At 34.7% G+C, this 17,807-nt stretch overlaps 3 protein-coding genes across 8 annotated transcripts; 1 reads left to right on the forward strand and 2 right to left on the reverse strand.

The window, feature by feature from the left end:
* Positions 1-1,139: 1,139 nt before the first annotated feature.
* On the reverse strand, positions 1,140-4,651 carry LOC110690732 (thioredoxin H-type-like). The gene is made up of 5 exons (XM_021867612.1): positions 4,460-4,651; positions 3,928-4,010; positions 3,101-3,217; positions 2,034-2,156; positions 1,140-1,557 (listed from the first exon to the last, which is right to left on the reverse strand). The coding sequence occupies exons 2-5, from the start codon at positions 3,946-3,948 to the stop codon at positions 1,408-1,410; spliced, it is 411 nt and encodes a 136-aa protein (XP_021723304.1). The 5' UTR covers positions 3,949-4,010; positions 4,460-4,651; the 3' UTR covers positions 1,140-1,407.
* A 1,153-nt stretch (positions 4,652-5,804) lies between these two features.
* LOC110690735 (interactor of constitutive active ROPs 2, chloroplastic-like) lies at positions 5,805-12,066 on the forward strand. Of its 3 annotated transcripts, none has more exons than XM_021867618.1 (11): positions 5,805-6,106; positions 6,257-6,466; positions 8,031-8,075; positions 8,195-8,257; positions 8,372-8,434; positions 8,596-8,658; positions 9,072-9,134; positions 9,457-9,516; positions 10,752-10,892; positions 11,095-11,190; positions 11,391-12,066. In XM_021867618.1, the coding sequence occupies exons 2-11, from the start codon at positions 6,302-6,304 to the stop codon at positions 11,841-11,843; spliced, it is 1,212 nt and encodes a 403-aa protein (XP_021723310.1). In that variant the 5' UTR covers positions 5,805-6,106; positions 6,257-6,301; the 3' UTR covers positions 11,844-12,066. The 3 variants fall into 3 exon arrangements, with proteins under 3 accessions (XP_021723310.1, XP_021723309.1, XP_021723312.1); XM_021867617.1 differs by having other exon boundaries at positions 5,806-6,106; positions 6,270-6,466; XM_021867620.1 differs by lacking the exons at positions 5,805-6,106; positions 6,257-6,466 and having other exon boundaries at positions 8,025-8,106.
* A 146-nt stretch (positions 12,067-12,212) lies between these two features.
* LOC110690733 (probable inactive receptor kinase At5g58300) lies at positions 12,213-17,081 on the reverse strand. Of its 4 annotated transcripts, XM_021867613.1 has the most exons (4): positions 16,604-17,081; positions 16,394-16,441; positions 13,346-14,703; positions 12,213-13,191 (listed from the first exon to the last, which is right to left on the reverse strand). In XM_021867613.1, exons 3-4 carry the CDS (start codon positions 14,634-14,636, stop codon positions 12,557-12,559), a joined length of 1,926 nt encoding a protein of 641 aa, XP_021723305.1. In that variant the 5' UTR covers positions 14,637-14,703; positions 16,394-16,441; positions 16,604-17,081; the 3' UTR covers positions 12,213-12,556. The 4 variants fall into 4 exon arrangements, with proteins under 4 accessions (XP_021723305.1, XP_021723306.1, XP_021723308.1 ...); XM_021867614.1 differs by lacking the exons at positions 16,394-16,441; positions 16,604-17,081 and adding an exon at positions 15,170-15,825; XM_021867616.1 differs by lacking the exons at positions 16,394-16,441; positions 16,604-17,081 and adding an exon at positions 15,063-15,145.
* Between the last annotated feature and the right edge of the window lie 726 nt (positions 17,082-17,807).

A 17,807-nucleotide genomic window follows, 5' to 3' on the forward strand; every position in this document is an offset into this window, starting at 1 on the left:
CTTGATCTTTTAATCCAAATTTATATATAAATACATAAAAGTATTATAATATAGAATAAACTCAATAAAAAATCCAAAATTAGTTTTTTTATTTTTTTATTTTTTTTATTTTTATTAGAATATACTCGTAATATGGTTTCAAAAAAAATAAAATAAAATAAAATACCCATAATAAACAAATTAACATGTTTTTTTACAGTTTTCTCAAAAAAAAAATGTCTTTTAAAGTGTCTAAAATAGAAATGAAATTATTCAAAGTATTACCCGGGGAAAAGTCCGGGGTTACACACTAGTTTATAATTAAATAACTACATTGTACTTGTTTTGATGTTAGACTTGTAAATTATGAGTCTCAATTTTTTTTTTTAAAGATCAACCACTAGTACTCGTATATGTTTATACTATGCGCAAAGAAATGGTTGGACAAGAAAAGGATTCAATGGTCACTTGTATATGTAACAAAAGGTATAGAAGCCAGTGCCATCACAAGATTATGATGATCCAACAAGAGGCTAGAATGGGATTTTTCGAAAGAAATTACTCCTTCCGTCTCTAATTGTTTGCCCATTGTAAATATTTGGATAAAATTTAAGTCCTTACTAATGTTCATTTCTAATACATATCTTGGAAACCATGAAAAATCAAATGGGATAAACAAGTAGCGATGGAAGGAGTATAACATTTTATTCATATGCTTCTGTTGGAATATTTCCAAATAATAATGTTATGTGTGAGAGGTTATCCCACATGGAAAAAGTAAGAAGGGAATGTATTGTTTATATGGTAAACAATTAGATATGAGTTATGAAATGGGTTAAGTGGTGTTTTAGACAAGTGGGCTAAGTGGCTTATATATATTTATAATCAAAGACTTAGCACTTAGCTCATTCTTATCTTCCGTTCATCCTGTTCTTCTCCTCTTTTTAACGTTTTTAGGAAAGTATTCTTTGTACACGCCTAGATGGCTAGATCCATTATTTGTTTTTGTTGTTCCAATCAATCTTTCTACCAACACTTTCTTGAAGCTTCAAGTATAGTTGACTAATTATCATCAGTCGAATCACATACGAGTAGTCAAGAGATAGAGTACCCTTTTTTTCCAAAATATTTTTCTTTTTAGTTAATAAGCTCACAATTCATAAGGTGTAAATGTGTAAAGGCCCTGAATATTGAATATACAAAATTAACAAGCACCATACACAATGCAGCGTTTTAATAATGCTTGTAAATGACAATTGAGCAATTACTCTCAGAAACAAGTATAACAAATAACACTCATCTAATGCTTTACACAACTTTACAAGAAAAAGGGAGATTGGGTAAATATATAGGCATAGTTGATTGCACCTTGATCACAAGTCCAAACACCATGTACCACAATCCACAGCTAGTCATAGAATAGTCTCATTAAAATGGCCGGCCCTGTGCATCTACAACAGCAGTTATCTTCTTCAGTAATTCTGCCTTGTTGGAGCCTACAAGCTTGTCAATTTCCTGTCCATTTTGGAGGAAGAAGAAACTTGGAGTGGCCTTGATATCAAACGAGGTGCTAAGATCCTGCACCACAGTAATCTTCACTTAATAACTAATGGAGAATATAGCATAATTGTAGCAAGTTTAAGGACATAATTTATCAAAGAGACAAGGACTACGAGGATCATGAATATTCTATTCAACAGTCTAATATAGCGGTGTGAGGATCATAAATATTCTATTCTATGGTCTAATATAGAAATATAAGGATCAGGAATATTCTATGGTCCACTATCAAATTACTTCATCAAAAAGAAGAATTTAGCACAATCAGCATAGAGCAAACTTGTGTCAATTCAATTTTTAAATATGTTGAGATAGATCCACCATCACATCCCTAGTTTCAAAGTTAATTATTGCAATTGTCCAACCCTTCCCATATCCAACCAACATATATCATAAAGGTAAGTATGCTTGATAGCAGCAGTTTTGAATATGCAGTATGGAAATAGTCTACTATGTCCCTTCTAAGTTCTACCAGAATGAATTGTATTACTTACGGGAAGCTCATCAACATCAATAGTGAGGAACATCAAAGAAGTATATTTCCGAGACAATTCACAATAATACGATGCAATCATCTTGCAGGGTCCACACCAAGCTGCACTAAAATTTGCTATGATCTGTCAAGAAAAAACAAACAAACAAACATTAGCATGTTTAAGTAGAGCTTATTGGGACTTGTGAGAGGGCATTAGGGAACCGAATAGCTGGTTAATATACAAATATGTTGCTTTGGCAGCATAAGGAAGCAAAACATGAGACAGTGATATTGACCTCATATAAGCTTTACATAGATTCAACACTACCACTTTATAGCATAATGCAATGAACAAAATAATTTTGTCATTGCATGAAAAAATATTGTAAAAGAGTGCAGTTATTAATAAGATTCACCAAATTACCACACTAATTACCCATTAAAATATCATTGTCTTAGACATAAACAATAAGACTAGGGCTACGTTTTAGATGTACACAGTTACACACTTCTTCCCCCAAAACAAAAAGGAAAAAGAAAGATTGTAAAAGAGAAAAGGGAAACACTTATGATACCAGATGCCCTAATGTTCTGTCAAAACATTTAAATACATACAAGAAATGCAAGCCTACCATAACCATGATAACGAAGCAAGTAGTTCCCTATTCCAGGACAAAGTATAGATATCAAAATGAGGTACATAAGGAGGAAGCAAGAAAGGTGATTGCACATAGGAAATTAGGAAGATTAAGGGTAAGGTGGCAGCAAGTGATAGTAGTCATAAGGGAGATAAGCAAGCCCTCTAGCCTCATACCTCAAATTTAACTTAATTCTATATTCATATTTCAAACTTATGTCCCCTTCTAATTTCTAATTTCATACATTAGGCTGCTGAAATACCTAAATTATGACAATGAGCTCTTTCCCACAAAGCTCGAGACAAACATATAGCTATTAAGATGTAAAGGCTAATAAAGGTTGATTCACACGTTTTGTAAGAACTAAGATGAGAAGCATTATGAACACCAAAAAAAATTGTACAATTGAAATATCTTTCATCTGAAAATCTTAGGGGATAAAACTTACAATCTTGTCTTGTTGATTTGCAAGCATCAACTTTTCCTCCCAAGCTGCAATTGTTGTAATAAGGTGCACATTTCCATCGGCCATAATATAATGAGCAGAAGAATCCTCATCGTCATCCTGCACCCAAAATTACTACACCTAAGTAAAACTGTCATGTCACTGTGTAATGCCAGTGTCAAATGCTCAACACCGCAACATGAAACACCGAAATCTCAAATTGATAACGCAAAGCCATTGCTTGAAAAACCCTACCAAAGATGCAAGTCCTTACCATCTGACATCTTTTGATAGCTAAAGGCTAATTATTCAAATCAGAACTAAAAGAACAATCACCAAAAAAACCAAAGAAGCCATATGCCATCCCAATTCTCAATCAGAAATCCAATTAAGCTATCCTAACATTGCTACTACACATACACACTCATCTAGTAAAAGATGCTAACTTACGAAAATGAGAATGGATTTTCTAAAGTGGTTTGGTGTACAATATCCCACATGAATATCAATTTAATGTAATGCATCTCCACTCACAAATAAGCTTGTAATCACTCAAAACCACCTTACCACAAGTTTGTTAGTAGAGAGCATTCGCCTGAGACATTACACACCAAACTTACCGGTAATGCAGAACCCGTAAGGATTTCATATGTTAGAGGGGTCTCAATTTAAAGGTTGTTGGTTAATCACTTAGGCAATGAACTTTTTTTTTTTTTTTTTGAAAGGACTTAGGCAATGAACTTAATGATTAAAAAAAAGTGACAAAAATAGCAGTGGTAGAATAACATAATATAAAAATCTAAGGATAGCTTAGGTCCATATAAACTTACTCTTGAAGCACACAATCCCATTTTACAGCCTCCGCAACACAATTTACTAAAGATGCGAGCCAGGTTGCTGCTGTCAGAATTGCCTGAAATTAATAAAATCATGAAATTTAGCAAGATCCAATTTTACAATCAGCAGTCCATCAATTAAAAAAGCAAGCAATTTCATCCTTTTATTAGTAACACCAGCAATATAATCATTTAATTAAAACCTTTAGATGAGTTTAAAACCCAAAGGAATCAGTTAAAAGACTCCGTATAATAATAGTATGAGAAAATATCTAATATTTAAAATACTGAATTTATACGAAAAAAATATGGGAATTCTGCAGGCAAATCAGTGAAGATAATAATCAAATAAAAGTGACATGGTACCTTAGATTAGATAGGATTTAACTAAACACTCAATTTTAGAAGAATTCACAAAAAGAAGAAAACTTTAGCACCTAAAAATTAGATCTGCAATAGTTAGAAGATAATGATTGAATGAATGAATGATGTGAGACATAAAAGATGGAGATTGGTAAAAGCAAACCTTTGAACAGGGGAAACCCAAAACCCTAATCTTCTGAAATCGACGAGAATTACAAGAGAAAATCTAGGAAGAAATTTAACTGGGAAATGGAAAAATAATAAGAAGATAAATTGGGGGATTTGGAGTTTGTAGTGTTGTAGAAAAAGGTAAGTGATGCATAAATTGTAGTGGAAGACTAGTTCACATATTTAGACCAAGTACACAAGTGATGTGATACATATAACCTACAAATCAACTTTACTTTTTGTGAACACCTAAGTTGGACTAGTCCTTTCTTTGAGTGTTTCTTACGAACTTGGATTTTAGCATATGCAACATGTGCCCAATTCTACTAATCTTGCCCAATATTTACCTAATAACCTAATTTAATACAAGTAGCTAATGATGCTATTTCCAATATGTACTTTGTATGACTGTAATTGTTTATTGGTTTTAAATCATATTTGACTGGCTCACTCCGAATTGAATTGAACATCGAAAGACCAAAAGTACAAAAAACATGATTTGAAGACCTTGCGATTATGTTTAGACTAAGGGTCTGTTCACATTTATTTAATTTCAGTTCAGTTCAGCTCCAATCAGTTCAGTTCAGTTCAACTCATAATTTTCTTCTCTCATAAAATATTCATTTCATCTCAGTTCAGTTCAGATCAGCTCCAATCACTTCAATTTAGTTCAGTTCAATAAATGTGAACAGACCTTATCACTGGGCTTACCTAATATATTTAGTCCAAAACCTTAACTAAATTGAATGTAGACTTTATTCCCCTCCCCCGTCTTTCAGATATTGAAAGAAAAGACTTATTTTTAAATACATATATGCTTCGATGTCTTCTTACATCCTCGTGAAGTTTTCAAAACAACCATGCAAATGTAATATGTTTACCTAACTCTTACTTTGTTACTATCCCTTGGTCTCTTTTTGTTTTTGTTTTTTTTTTCTTTATTTTTATTTAGGCTTCACATTTCCTTTTCAATTAGAGAAAGGAATTCAATTTAATCCCAAATTTAATTTCATCCTTGTTATCTCATATTTATTTTCTTATGTGTGGATAACATTAAGATTGAATCTCCTCTATTACTTATATTAATACAATATCCAATGCATATTTATTGGTAACTCATATGTAAGAAGAAAACAAAAAATTTACATTTCCGAAACATGTCAACTTGTCCTGAAATAGTTAACTAGACAATTCAAGAGGATGTGAAAAATGTAAGGGCCTTAAATTGCTACTAATGAGATTGAATCAAATTTTGTTACATACATTCGGGATGTTTAGGCACCTTATGTATTTTTTTTGCTTATTATAATGATTAAATTAGAGGACATATAATCATCAAATGAGCAATTCAAAATCGAAGCATAATTAGCCCAATGAACAAATTGGATGAGGGAGACGAATCAAAGTAGTCCATAACCCATATGTTGATATGAAAAAAGAAATAAATAAGAGAAAGAAAGCACCATTGATTCCGGGGTACTAATTAGTAATTACGTAACACTCGAAATAAGGTTTTTTTGGGTGTTCGAACAAGATTTGTAGATTGCACTTGCGCACACACCAAACACACCTTCTCTAGTTCTCTTCTCCAAAGCACCAAAACCGTGGACTTTACTCACTCTCTCTCATCTTAGATCTCCAGGTATCATTCATTCTCTCTTTCTCTTTTACACTCGCATTGTATTTCTATTCATTTATTCATCTATTTCATCATAATCGTTGTTCTGTAGATAGGGTTTCATGAATTCAATCAATTAAATTGGCTCATCGATCTTTTTATTATCATTTGGAGCTTTTTAATTCAGTTTTAGGTTGAATTTGGGATCTTCCAAGAAAGATGGAGGATGATAAAAAGAAGAAGAAAAACAAGAAGAAGAAGAATAAGCAACAACCCAAAACAACAGCAGCAACCGACGATTCGGCAAGTTCTGTTAGTGGCGAACAAGATAATTTGTCAAATATAGCAATTGATGATGATAAACAACCTCAAAATTATAATGGCGTAAGTTTATTTTTCTAATTATTGCTGTTATATAACTGCATTTTCATTATTTTTATTACAGTGACTGTATATTAATATCGAATTTGCTTGTATGTGAATTAGACATTTTACTGTGTAACCTGTGAATGTGCAAAAGTATTAAAGACTCTACCTTTTGATTTTCTACTGTAAGAAAAGTTCCAATTTTGTTGGGTTTTATTTCTCTGATTTATTGGATATTATTCTTTACAATCCTACAAAATAGGCTTACAGAAATCCCTATGATATACATATTATATGCACAAGGAAGCCCTTTTAAAAAGGCACTAAGCTATACAAAGAGACAAAACAGAAAAAAACAATAGTAGTAACCAATTAGGATCAATACAAAACATATATGAGAAACTAATTACATAGAGAGAGTTGTATGAAAAATGTCATGTGCTCCACCAATCTTCTCAATATTCCCCCCTTAAGTTGTAGCTGTGTTAAACAATTCTAACACAGAGAGAAGATTGTGCTGTTGCTCATTTTGACATTTAGTTGTCAAGTTTGTAAATTGAACAAAGGACTTGATGTCAAGCACATTTATAAAATCACTAGTGGTGTGATCTCTAACATAGTGGAAGTCTACCTTTTTAGTTGTTGGGGTTTTTTCATAAGAGATTAGATATGGCAGATTGATTGTCACATAATAAATCAAATTTTTGTTTTTCAGAATATAAGAATCTTTCTGAAGAAAACACTGTATAGAGTCAATGATCTAGCTTTGAATGCGCAGTTTTCCAGTCATAGTCACAAAATCTAGTTATTAAATCAGTTGAATAGAATATTCTGTGATATATAGTACTAGCAAGGTACTTGATTACATGAAGTGTTAAATCATGAATTGACTCAATTGTTGCACTTTGGTTTGGTGAGGTTCAAGTATAACAATCATCCTATGATTTTATTGCATACCTAGGGTCCTCCAAAATCTCTCCCTCATTTATTGACAATTTACACCTTTAGGAAAAATGACATTTTGTTGGTTCAACCTTCTTCAAAATGTTAATTTATAAACTCTCTTATTCAACATGATCTAAACTACTCTATCGGTGTAATGGGATATCATTTGCTTTATCATTCTTCTCAATTGAATGCATTACCTTATTGAGTTTGATTCAAATTCTCTCAATAAACAAATATCAATCTTTGATAGCATCTCAGCATAATTCTAACATAAGTATATAAAACCGTACACTCCGTTTCGATTGCTGCTCCCTGATGAGATAAGAAATTAGGCAATGTTTTTTTTTTGGCCTGCCAAATTAATTGCTTTTCTGTTCATGCAGATTACTGATTTTGTCATTATCTGATACCAACATTATTTTAACTTGATTGTCTTGACAAAGATAAATTTCTGATTCTCTATTAGAATTCTATGCTGTGAAAAACTGGACACAATGATGATGTTCGTTAGGTTTTGAATGAAACGTCATTTTCACTAGTTCTGGCATGGAAGAAAATGAAAGAATATCTTTCATCATACAAATGCCCAAATTTTATCTCATCATCTAATGCCTCTCTAAATTTTCATTGGCAGTGTGTTACAGCTGACAGTGAAAAGCAAAATTCGTTGCAAGGAGAGGTGATATATGTCAGATCAGTTGAAGTTTCTTGTAAATTTTACAAGGCTTTTGCTTACGCTTCACTATGTGTTGCATTGCATCCCTGTCATGATAATTTTTTTCCTTTTGTATTTTTTAGGCTAGATTAAGAGATATGGTCAAACAACTACTTTATGAAAAAGACTCCTACATACAAAGACAGGTATTGTTTTATGACATGTACTATGGGATACATGGTTATATATCACAGTGCAAACAAAAAAATTTGTGATGAAAATACTCAATTTGCTTCAATTTGTTTTCCCTCTTTTTGCAGGCCGACCTAGAGTTGAAAATGAAGCAATTACAGACTGAAAGTGACTCCTGGCATGAGAAAGAGGTTATGTTGGGTGGATTGTGTTGCATTGATTTCTGGCATGCTTGCACTGTTTGGCCTGGAAAATTGTTACAATTCTTTGGAGGAAAGTGGGTGTGTGTGTGTGTGTGTGTGTGTGTTTAAGAAACCAACACTCACAGTTATACTTATTCTCTAATTCTCAGGTGAGCCTGGAGCAGAGAATCAGCCAGCTATTACAAGAGAATGCTTCTTTGAGTTTTGAACAGGTGAGAGTTAAGAAGACTATATGTCGTAAACTATATGTGCTTTTTGACTTTTTCCATACTACCTCAGTTTTCCAGAATTCTACTTAGTAATTGTTGCTACAAAATTTAAGAACTCAATAGGGATCACTCATGTGGGTCCTTTTCACTTTATGGAGATTGATGGAGAGTTTGGGATTCAATTAAATATATAGGTTCGCATAGGGTGGGGTAGGAGCTGCTAAAAAAAAAAGTAGAACGCGTATAATTGGATGAAAACAAGTGAATAAAACTTGGGAAACGTGGCTAGTGCCGTAGTGGTCATGTACATATGTTTCTCTTCCTCGTGTTTTAATGCTCATGTCATTACTGTGGTAGCCTATGACTTCAGATTGAACTGTCTATTTAATGACTAAATTAATCATCTATTGTTTCAGAGGAATTTGCTGGAAAAATATCAGCATGTTGAGAAGGAGAAACATTCTCTTGTTGAAACAGAGGTAAGATTTTCTATCTTGATGATTATTACTCCGTAATACTCATATTTTTATACTTGCCTAGTTTAATCTTTTTTTCTGGTTTCCCCCCATCAAAAAACCTTCTGCGCTGTTGCTTTCAGCACTTATTGTTGTTTTGTCATCATCATTGTATTTGTCAGTCAACATCTTTTAAGTCACCCAAGGCCTTTACTGTCATCCTATAGTTCTACTTTGTCATAGTATTTTTTTACTTGCCTCAACCTCAGTTCACCTTCTGCTGCCTTCTTCGGTTTAAGATGGGAAGCTAAATACATATGTTTTGGTTATCCTCCCCTATGTGCAGAACCTAGACAAGGAAATGATCATGACTCTGAATTCCGAGAACGCAAAGTTGAAAATGCAGGTATGTAATGTGTTATGCGAGTTTGTGATATATAATGTTGAAAAGCTAATTGTACTTGATTAGATGGTTAACAAGTCAAGGCGTCAAGCATGTTACAGCATAGAAAGGAGCTTCATCTTCTTTGTTGGATAAGATAATTAAATTGGATTTAATATTTATCAGTCATGTATTTGGACCAAATTAATTTATCTATTGCGTGTTAGTATAAATACTTATTGAGAAAGAGTAGGATTTCATGCACCATTTAGTTTTTTTTACCAAAGCAATTTGCTTACTCCATTACTTTGCAGTTGCAACCAAAAACTTGGTGCTCAAGCCAAGGGTTAGGAGAAAGTTAAAGGAGCTTTATATGACATTTAATTACCACTCCCACCTTTCTCTATTTCCCCTCTGTGAACCCATCATTACCTTCACAATTGGAATGGGTCATTACTGTTTCTCTCTTTAATAATCCACCCTCACCAGCACTTCAATTCCCATTAAGGGAACGATTTCTGCTTCACTGCCTTTGAACTTGCTGATTTGCTGGCAAACACAACTCCTTTGACCACCAGATCTGAAGTCACCTCCATCGAGTGGTTTTTATTTTTGTAAATATTGATTTTTGGTGGTGTGTTGTTGTGCTTTACTCTGTCTATTTGTGGGTTGCCAACATAATTGTTAAGTGTAGGCTTTTGGTAGTTTATTAGTGTTGTTGGGTGGCCTTCTTGCCTTCCCTTTCTGGTTTATTGAAGTTTTGGTAGTGGTGGATTTTGATAGTATTGGGGTAGGTGTTGGTTTTAGTCGCTTGATGTCTATGTAGTTGTCTGGGAGTGGAGGCCAGAAAGGTGAACTAGAGGGGAGGAGGCGAGGCTGGAGAGTGTTGGGGTAGGCACTAGGCAGTTCACTTGGAAGGGGTGGGAGGTGCTTGAGGCTTTCAGATTGTGCAGTTGCCTGGTTAGTTGGGGTTGGGGTGTACTTGATTTATTGGCTAATGGTAAGGGGAAGAATAAGGAGAGCTGGAGGAATTAGTTAGTTGGGGTTGGGGTTATTAGATGTTATAGTTGGTTAAACAGGGGCAACCTTTTTTACGAAGTATTTTATTTTTGGGTGCAAGTTTGTGTATTTACTTAAAAAAAAAAAAGAAGTAACATTGCAACTATTTTAAAATTTCCTGCAAGGATTGCGTGCTAACTAAAAGAAACGGAGGAAGTACATATTTTTTCTGATGCTAAATTGAAAACAAAGCCTGGCAGGTTTTGGAGTTGGAAGGAGCTAGGAATAGTCTTTCACAAGACAAGCAGCAGCTGCTAGACAACATTTCTAACTTGCAGTCACGAGTTCACAATCTTGAAATGAGTTTGGCTACTCCAGTGCCTCCAACTGATGCTCAAAAGGTTTGCTTCTTCTACCTTCTTTTTTATGTGCGTTTACACATGGTCATTGCATATTGGGGAAGTCATGAGATGATCTGCCAATTTGAGCGGTGATGCAAATTAAGCATTCGATCTTGTGTGGCACACATTGAAAGTATCTCTCATACAGATTTTGAAAGAACCTTTGTTAATGTCTATGATGGGTTTTGACTTTCTGATATAGGATGCCTCTGAGAAAGAGAGCTTGAATACTGAGATGGAAGAAATGTATGCGTTGATTGGGAAATTGATGGCAGAAAATGCAGATCTTGTTGAAAAGGTAATTCATGAGTGACACATGCAGTGTTGCCAGTGTATGATGGTTTTGTTTTATCTGAAACCTCTTCCTTCCCTCTTGAACCCTAAGATTAAAACCACATTTACTAATCCTTAGGGTAAGAGAATAAGCAAGGGTAAGAGAATAAGCAAGTCTGATGTCCATTATTTTTTTTTTTTTTTTTTTTTTTTTTGACATTTTAGGTAAATCAGATGTCCATGGTGCTTGGTCAACGAGCTGTAGTGCCTGATATAACTTCGGTGGACATACCTGATTATTCCTCTGCAAATCCTTTGTCTAGATCCACCGAGGATATTCAAGAAGATAACTCCTTGTCAACAAAGAGTTTCGAGTCTTTTGGAACAGCTCCAGTCAAAGATGAGCAAAGAGTAACTGATGAATTAAACTCAGAACATGCTAATATAGTCCGGCATTCATCAGAAACCAGTCTGACTGGAGAAATAGTGCAAATTTCATTAGATGAAAATGAAAGTCAGGATATAGAAGCACAAGCTTCTGTAGGTGTTGAAGATGAGAGTGTGCCACTTGCTGATGCTCCTCTGATCGGTGCTCCTTTTAGGCTTATTTCTTTTGTTACGAATTATGTAAGTGGTGCCGATCTAGTCAACAAGGGTCCATCAAACTCGCTGCAGTAACCTAAAATATGTTCTAACTTGTAGAAGGTCCGTTGAGATAGGAAGGAAATAGATGGTCATACTACGTATTTGAGTTATTTTACAGTAAACATTTTTTAACACAAGATTGGACTACAGATTACTGTCCCATTGCTTTTTTGTTGTTGGCCATTTTTTATTTTTGGTTATAATGGCCAACCTGTATCACCTGAGTTGATATAATTGAAATTTGATTTAAAGCGAAGTAGAATCAAGTTTTTCTGTTTGAATTCAATATCGGAACCATGATTTGCTTGATAACGAGTCACGTAATCATGCATGAAGATTTATGAAAAATAGTATCAAACCACCCCCTCCCCTCTTGTCTCATCATTAAGACTCCAATTAGTGTATGTCAAACTAATTTGTTAGAGTTTAATTGATTGTAAGACTAATTCAAGCACAGATACACTTATACAAGATGTCAGTAACACCAATAAAAAAAGGCAAATGTTTGAATCAAATTTAGCTACAACACCCCTCCTATACTGATCAACAAATAAAAAACCTGAGAAAAAAGAAAAGAATGACACAATTTGAGTTCCTAATTTATAACTCTAAAAGAATCACTGAATAGCTGGGACCTCATTAGCAGCAAGTACCAAGATTTTGAGCTATGTACAGTCCTTTGTTAGTAGCCTCCTTTTTCACTAAAAGATAAAATCAAAAGAACAATTGAATGCTCTTTGTTACTTTTACGGTGTAATGGTATCTGAAGCCTTAGACTTTGATCCCTCAGCCTCTGGCGATGGTCTGCTTGAAGAATCCGACTGCCTGGTCTCCTCGATCATCTTCACCACTTCTCCCATGTCAGGTCTTAAATCTGGCACCTTGGAAACACAAGCCATGGCAATTTGAAGCATTTGAACCAACTCTTCTTCAATATTCTGATTTCTCATTAGCTCTGCGTCAAATACTTCTGCAGTCCATTCCTCCCGAACAACTGACTGCACCCACCTTGGGAGATCAACCACATCATCACGTCCAGGTGATTGCACTGGAGTCTTCCCTGTAAGCAACTCGAGAAGGAGAACACCAAAGCTATAAACATCAGATTTTTGGGAGGTTTTTCTTGTCTCTATTGTTTCTGGTGCTCTGTAGCCGGCAGTTCTAGGAGGGACAGCAGGGAAGCTCATGAGGGGAGCCAGACCAAAATCTGATATGCAACCATTATGGTCCTCGGAAAGAAACACATTGGAGGACTTAATGTTCCCATGTGTGAACTTGCCACCACCAGCTGAATGGATGTGGGCTATTCCTTTAGCAGCTCCTAGTAAAATTTTTATCCTGGATTCCCAGTCCAGTGGTGGTTTTTCACCATCCTTGCTACCTGAAAATATCATAAATTGTTTTGTTTATCTAAGCTCTTGAGGATAGTAATTGCTAAGTTGAACAAAGTTCTACTTTTTAAATATCATTTCTCATTTTCATAATTGACAATTAAGAAACAAAAACGATAAAACAAAGAGAAACAGATAGCATACCATGCAAACGTGCCAACAGGCTACCAGCTGATACATAGTCGTAAACAAGAAGTTTTTCATCCTTAGAGTAGTAATAAGCCCGTAGGGGAATTACATTAGGGTGCTGACCAACCCTCCCAACTGTTTCCATCTGCTGCTCAAACTCTCTTTTGCCAACCACAACCTCCTTCAATCTCTTGACGACTACTGTCGTTCCATCCTCCAAGATGGCCTTGTAAGTTGTCCCATAGCTTCCCTTTCCCAGCACTTCAGCAGAGGCCCTTAGTAGATCTTCAAGATCAAAATTGAAGGAACAACCTTCAAAGAAAACCAATTTGTTCTTCTCAGACTCCTGGACCCCACTCCCAAAATCTTCCTTGGGCTTTTCAGTCCTTCCAGCACCAAAAGCCTTGCCTTTAAGAACACCATGTCCTTCACTATCTTTTTTCCTTAAACAGCAAAAGAAAGCCATTAGCAGAAGAAGAAAAAGTGCCACACCTCCTCCTACTGCAATGGCAATGATAGCCACTTTGCTTAGTCCCTTTTTCGAGTGTTTTTTTTCATGAGCAGCAGGTGTAGGACCCACGTTATCTGAAGGAGACACAGCAGGAGCAGAAGCAGGAGAAACTCCAGAGCACTGTTTAAGTGGAGGTCCACACAAGCCAGTGTTTCCCCGAAATGACGAATTGGGAAAGCCACTAAGAGCCAATGGGATTGAGCCATTAAGGTGATTGTTGCTCAAATTCAGATATTTAAGACTTTGATTATTTAATTTGGGGATGGATCCAGTAAGAGCATTATCTTGAAGGAACAATTTATTTAAATTAGTCAGATTTTGAACAGATGATGGAATTTCGCCCTGCAGGGAGTTAGAAGCGAGATCTAATGTGTTGAGTTGCGGGGATAATGAAGATGGTATTTTTCCAGATAAGTTATTTTGTTGTAGGTATACATACTGGAGAGAAGGAAGGGACAGCAGATCAGATGGAAGACTTCCCGAGAGGAGGTTTGACCGGAGGCTGAGGGTTGTCAGGTGATCCAACTTCCCAAGGGTGTTATTAGGGATAAGACCTTTAAGTCCAACCCCAGGTAGCCTGACAGCAACTACACTATTGTTATCTGAGCTGCAGGTAATGCCCACCCAAGCAGTGCATACTGGGGCAGAAGAAGTCCAGTTCACTTTCCGGCCATGAGGGATAGAAGCAGCAAACTGAAGCAAAGCTTGCTTGTCATTTTCCAGATCAGCATGATTTGGAGGTGGAAAAATGAGCAAGAAAAGGGACACCAATGTCAAAAGAAAGAAGAGCCTCATAGATATCCTACTGGTGTAAGTTCAATAGGATAATTGTTGGTCTGTTGCAGCGATTTTCTGGTAATGCCTGGCATAAGAAAGAATAGGCTATCAGCAGTCCGATCATATTTCCTACGAATACAAACTAAAGCAAGCACTGCATGCATGTGAAACGTAGAGTTTACAAAAACTAAGAAAATTCACTCAAATAGCAAGAAAGCAAAAAAATAAAAAAAAGTTTAAATAAATAAATAAATAAATAAAATTAGAGAGAGAGAGACTGAACATGCACTCTATGAAAAATGCTTAAAGACTAGTTATCTCTTTAAGATAAACAATAATCTAGACAAATAACAATGTTGTTATGTTAGAACAAAGATGATTGCAACAACACGAGTGGTATAAAAATTGCAGAAACCGTACATTGAGAGGTAAGATATGAATTACCGGATAAAAGGGAATACAATTATATGGGACAACAAGCAGGGTATAAAAGCATCAAGCAGAATCTCATAATCTGTATTGCAATTAAAGAGAAGGTACAGATACTTCACCTAAGTATCAACGAACAACTCAAGGATTAAATGTACACCAGAATGGGAGCCACATGTTAGCAAAGTAGCTGCCTTTGATTGAAGACTAATTTGTGGACCAACAGAATGAATGCTAGATTAATACCAGACCCAGTGTGTTTCCAAGGAATTCATCCGCCGGGTCCAGTCATTAACGTCAGTCCACCCACCCTCGGAATTACACTTTAAGCATCAAATTAAAATGAGTGGAGAAGAAAGAATAGGATTAACGGAAAATTTTTGTACCAAAGCATAAATGCCACTATTTATGAAAACAAAGAAATGTCCAGTTCAATTCTCGCCTGACAGTCATTATACGATCTTTAGGATTAGTATAAAAGGTAGTACTCCATAATACATTTATCAAAAAGTAAGCATACAGCTAAAGCGCTAAAGAAAGCAATAAAGCATGGGAGTTCTTTTTGGATAAAGAAGGGAGCACTAATAAGTATGCAAGGGTTAGTTGATAATAAAGACGAGTCTTTTTCTGTTTACAACACTAATTATCACTCATGATCAATGTTCTCCTACTGCCTTTCCATGCTTTCACCTTCTAATTTTAAGAGTTGATTGCATGAAGCATTAGTCAAATCCCACAAGAAAAAGAATCTCTTTTTTCTTTTCCCTTAAAAAACAGCCATTAGTACTTCTACTAAATTGGGATGGATGATATACTGGGTTTCACTTCTCACTAATGGTATCCAAGGTATACCAAATTGAAGGTCCTCTTTCAAATTATCGAATCTAATCAACTCAAACCCGTTGTCCCTCCCATTTTCCAAATTGAAGGTCCTCTTTCAAAGTAAATTTGCATGAATGATAATTCCAATTTTCTAGTCTCACATCATTTTTTTGCTGCAGGAGCAGAAAGACTAACTAAGCAACAATTCATCGAGTAATTAAGCTGTATTTATACTTCATTTAACTTAAGATAAATTGAAGGATCCGGTTGAATTGGGATGATTGATAAAATGAAGAACAAATCAGGGTGTAATGAAGATTTTAGTAAACATGAACCTGAAAATGGGAAAGCTGAAATTTTTGATAAATTCATACTAGAAGGAAGAAGAATTTACTATTTTTAGCAATCAAATTAATAGTTGAACTAAAATTAAAGGAAATAAATTAGAAGTAAGGAAATGTAACAAAAATCAAACAAAATATAACAGTATATCAATTCAAAGAGATATTGAAAGAGGAAATTACCTTAGAAAGATAAATGGGTCAAATTAGAGCACCTATCAACAAAGTTATCTGCACAACAAGAAATAAGAGGTACAGATCCATGAAATTGATGAATCAAATTTAGAATCAGAAATATTCCCAAATGAATAGAATTTGACACATTTTATATGATGCAGAAATGAAGTTAGCAACTTGAATAAAATGTGAGAGATAGAAAAAAGAAAAGGGTACCTGGAAAGAAGCAGCATTTGCAGCAACAACAACAACATAGTTGAGTTTAAGAAAGAGAATGAAAAAGAGAGAAAAAAAAAAAGGTGGAAAAAGAAAAAAGCAATTATCAACGGCAAAACTTGAAGAATACAAGTGAATCTGAGTTGGGTATTAGAGAGAAAACATGTGTTGAACCCAAAATCTTCCGTGAAGTTAACGGCAAAAAAGTAACCTCCCCTGAAAATGGGGGGTTTTGGGTTTTCGATGAATTTGTTCTCTGTTTCAGAGTTTTTGCTGTTAGGATTTTCCAAGTAAGGAAGAAGAAGCAGGTGCAGAACCCAGGAAGTTGGTCTGCACAGCTGTAATTTTTGAGAAGAAAGACCTTTTCTTTCTTTTGTTAACAATATTAACATCACATTTTTACGTTTCTGTTTTTCTTACCAACAAACTACCAGCTCATTCCTTCCTTACCCCCATTATCTTAACATTTTTAAACTCCTCCATTTCAGCATTTTTTATTAATTGTGACATTGTAATGCAAAATTTTGACCATTTACATGAGAGTATTTATAATTATGCATTAGTAAGAATTCTAAAGTTGATATAATTAATTTAATAAAGAGTTGAAAGACTAATCAAAAATAATTTGCATGATAAAATTTGTGTTTAACATATGGAGTGTTTGTAATGATGTAGTCAAAAAGTAAATAATGTTTATATTAATAGTGAAAGTTAAGATGTTACACTTGTAGACAAGTGATAAACTGATTATACATTTGTCGCAATTCATCCAAAAACTTTCACAAGATAAACAAATCAAGCAAAATATTATTGTAAAATGCGACAAGAAAAAAGAAACAGATAAACATGATATTAATTAGCTAGTAGTATTGTCTTGTGAGTAATTAAATAAAATTAGTGGGGACTAGCACCCTTTTAAAAAATGAGGTAAGCCCATCCTAAGATCCTAATTCTAATTTCTAAACCTAAAATAAATGGAATGAAGAAATTAAAAGGAGCAGCAGTAGTTGAGAAAGTTGGAAAGAAGGAAGTCCAAGGTAATTAGTGAGAGCCTGACAGATTAGCAGAGAGCCAGAGAGAGAGAGGTGCAATTGTGCAAATGCTAATGCTTGTAACTTATACTTGTCTCTCCCTCCTTGGATGATTCTTCGGTCTTCTTCAACCTTATTTATTTCCTGTCTTTCTTTTTTTTAATTATTTTAAT

Source organism: Chenopodium quinoa, unplaced genomic scaffold (assembly GCF_001683475.1).
Source record: "Chenopodium quinoa cultivar QQ74 unplaced genomic scaffold, ASM168347v1, whole genome shotgun sequence".
In the NCBI taxonomy this organism is placed as follows: Eukaryota; Viridiplantae; Streptophyta; class Magnoliopsida; order Caryophyllales; family Amaranthaceae; genus Chenopodium; species Chenopodium quinoa.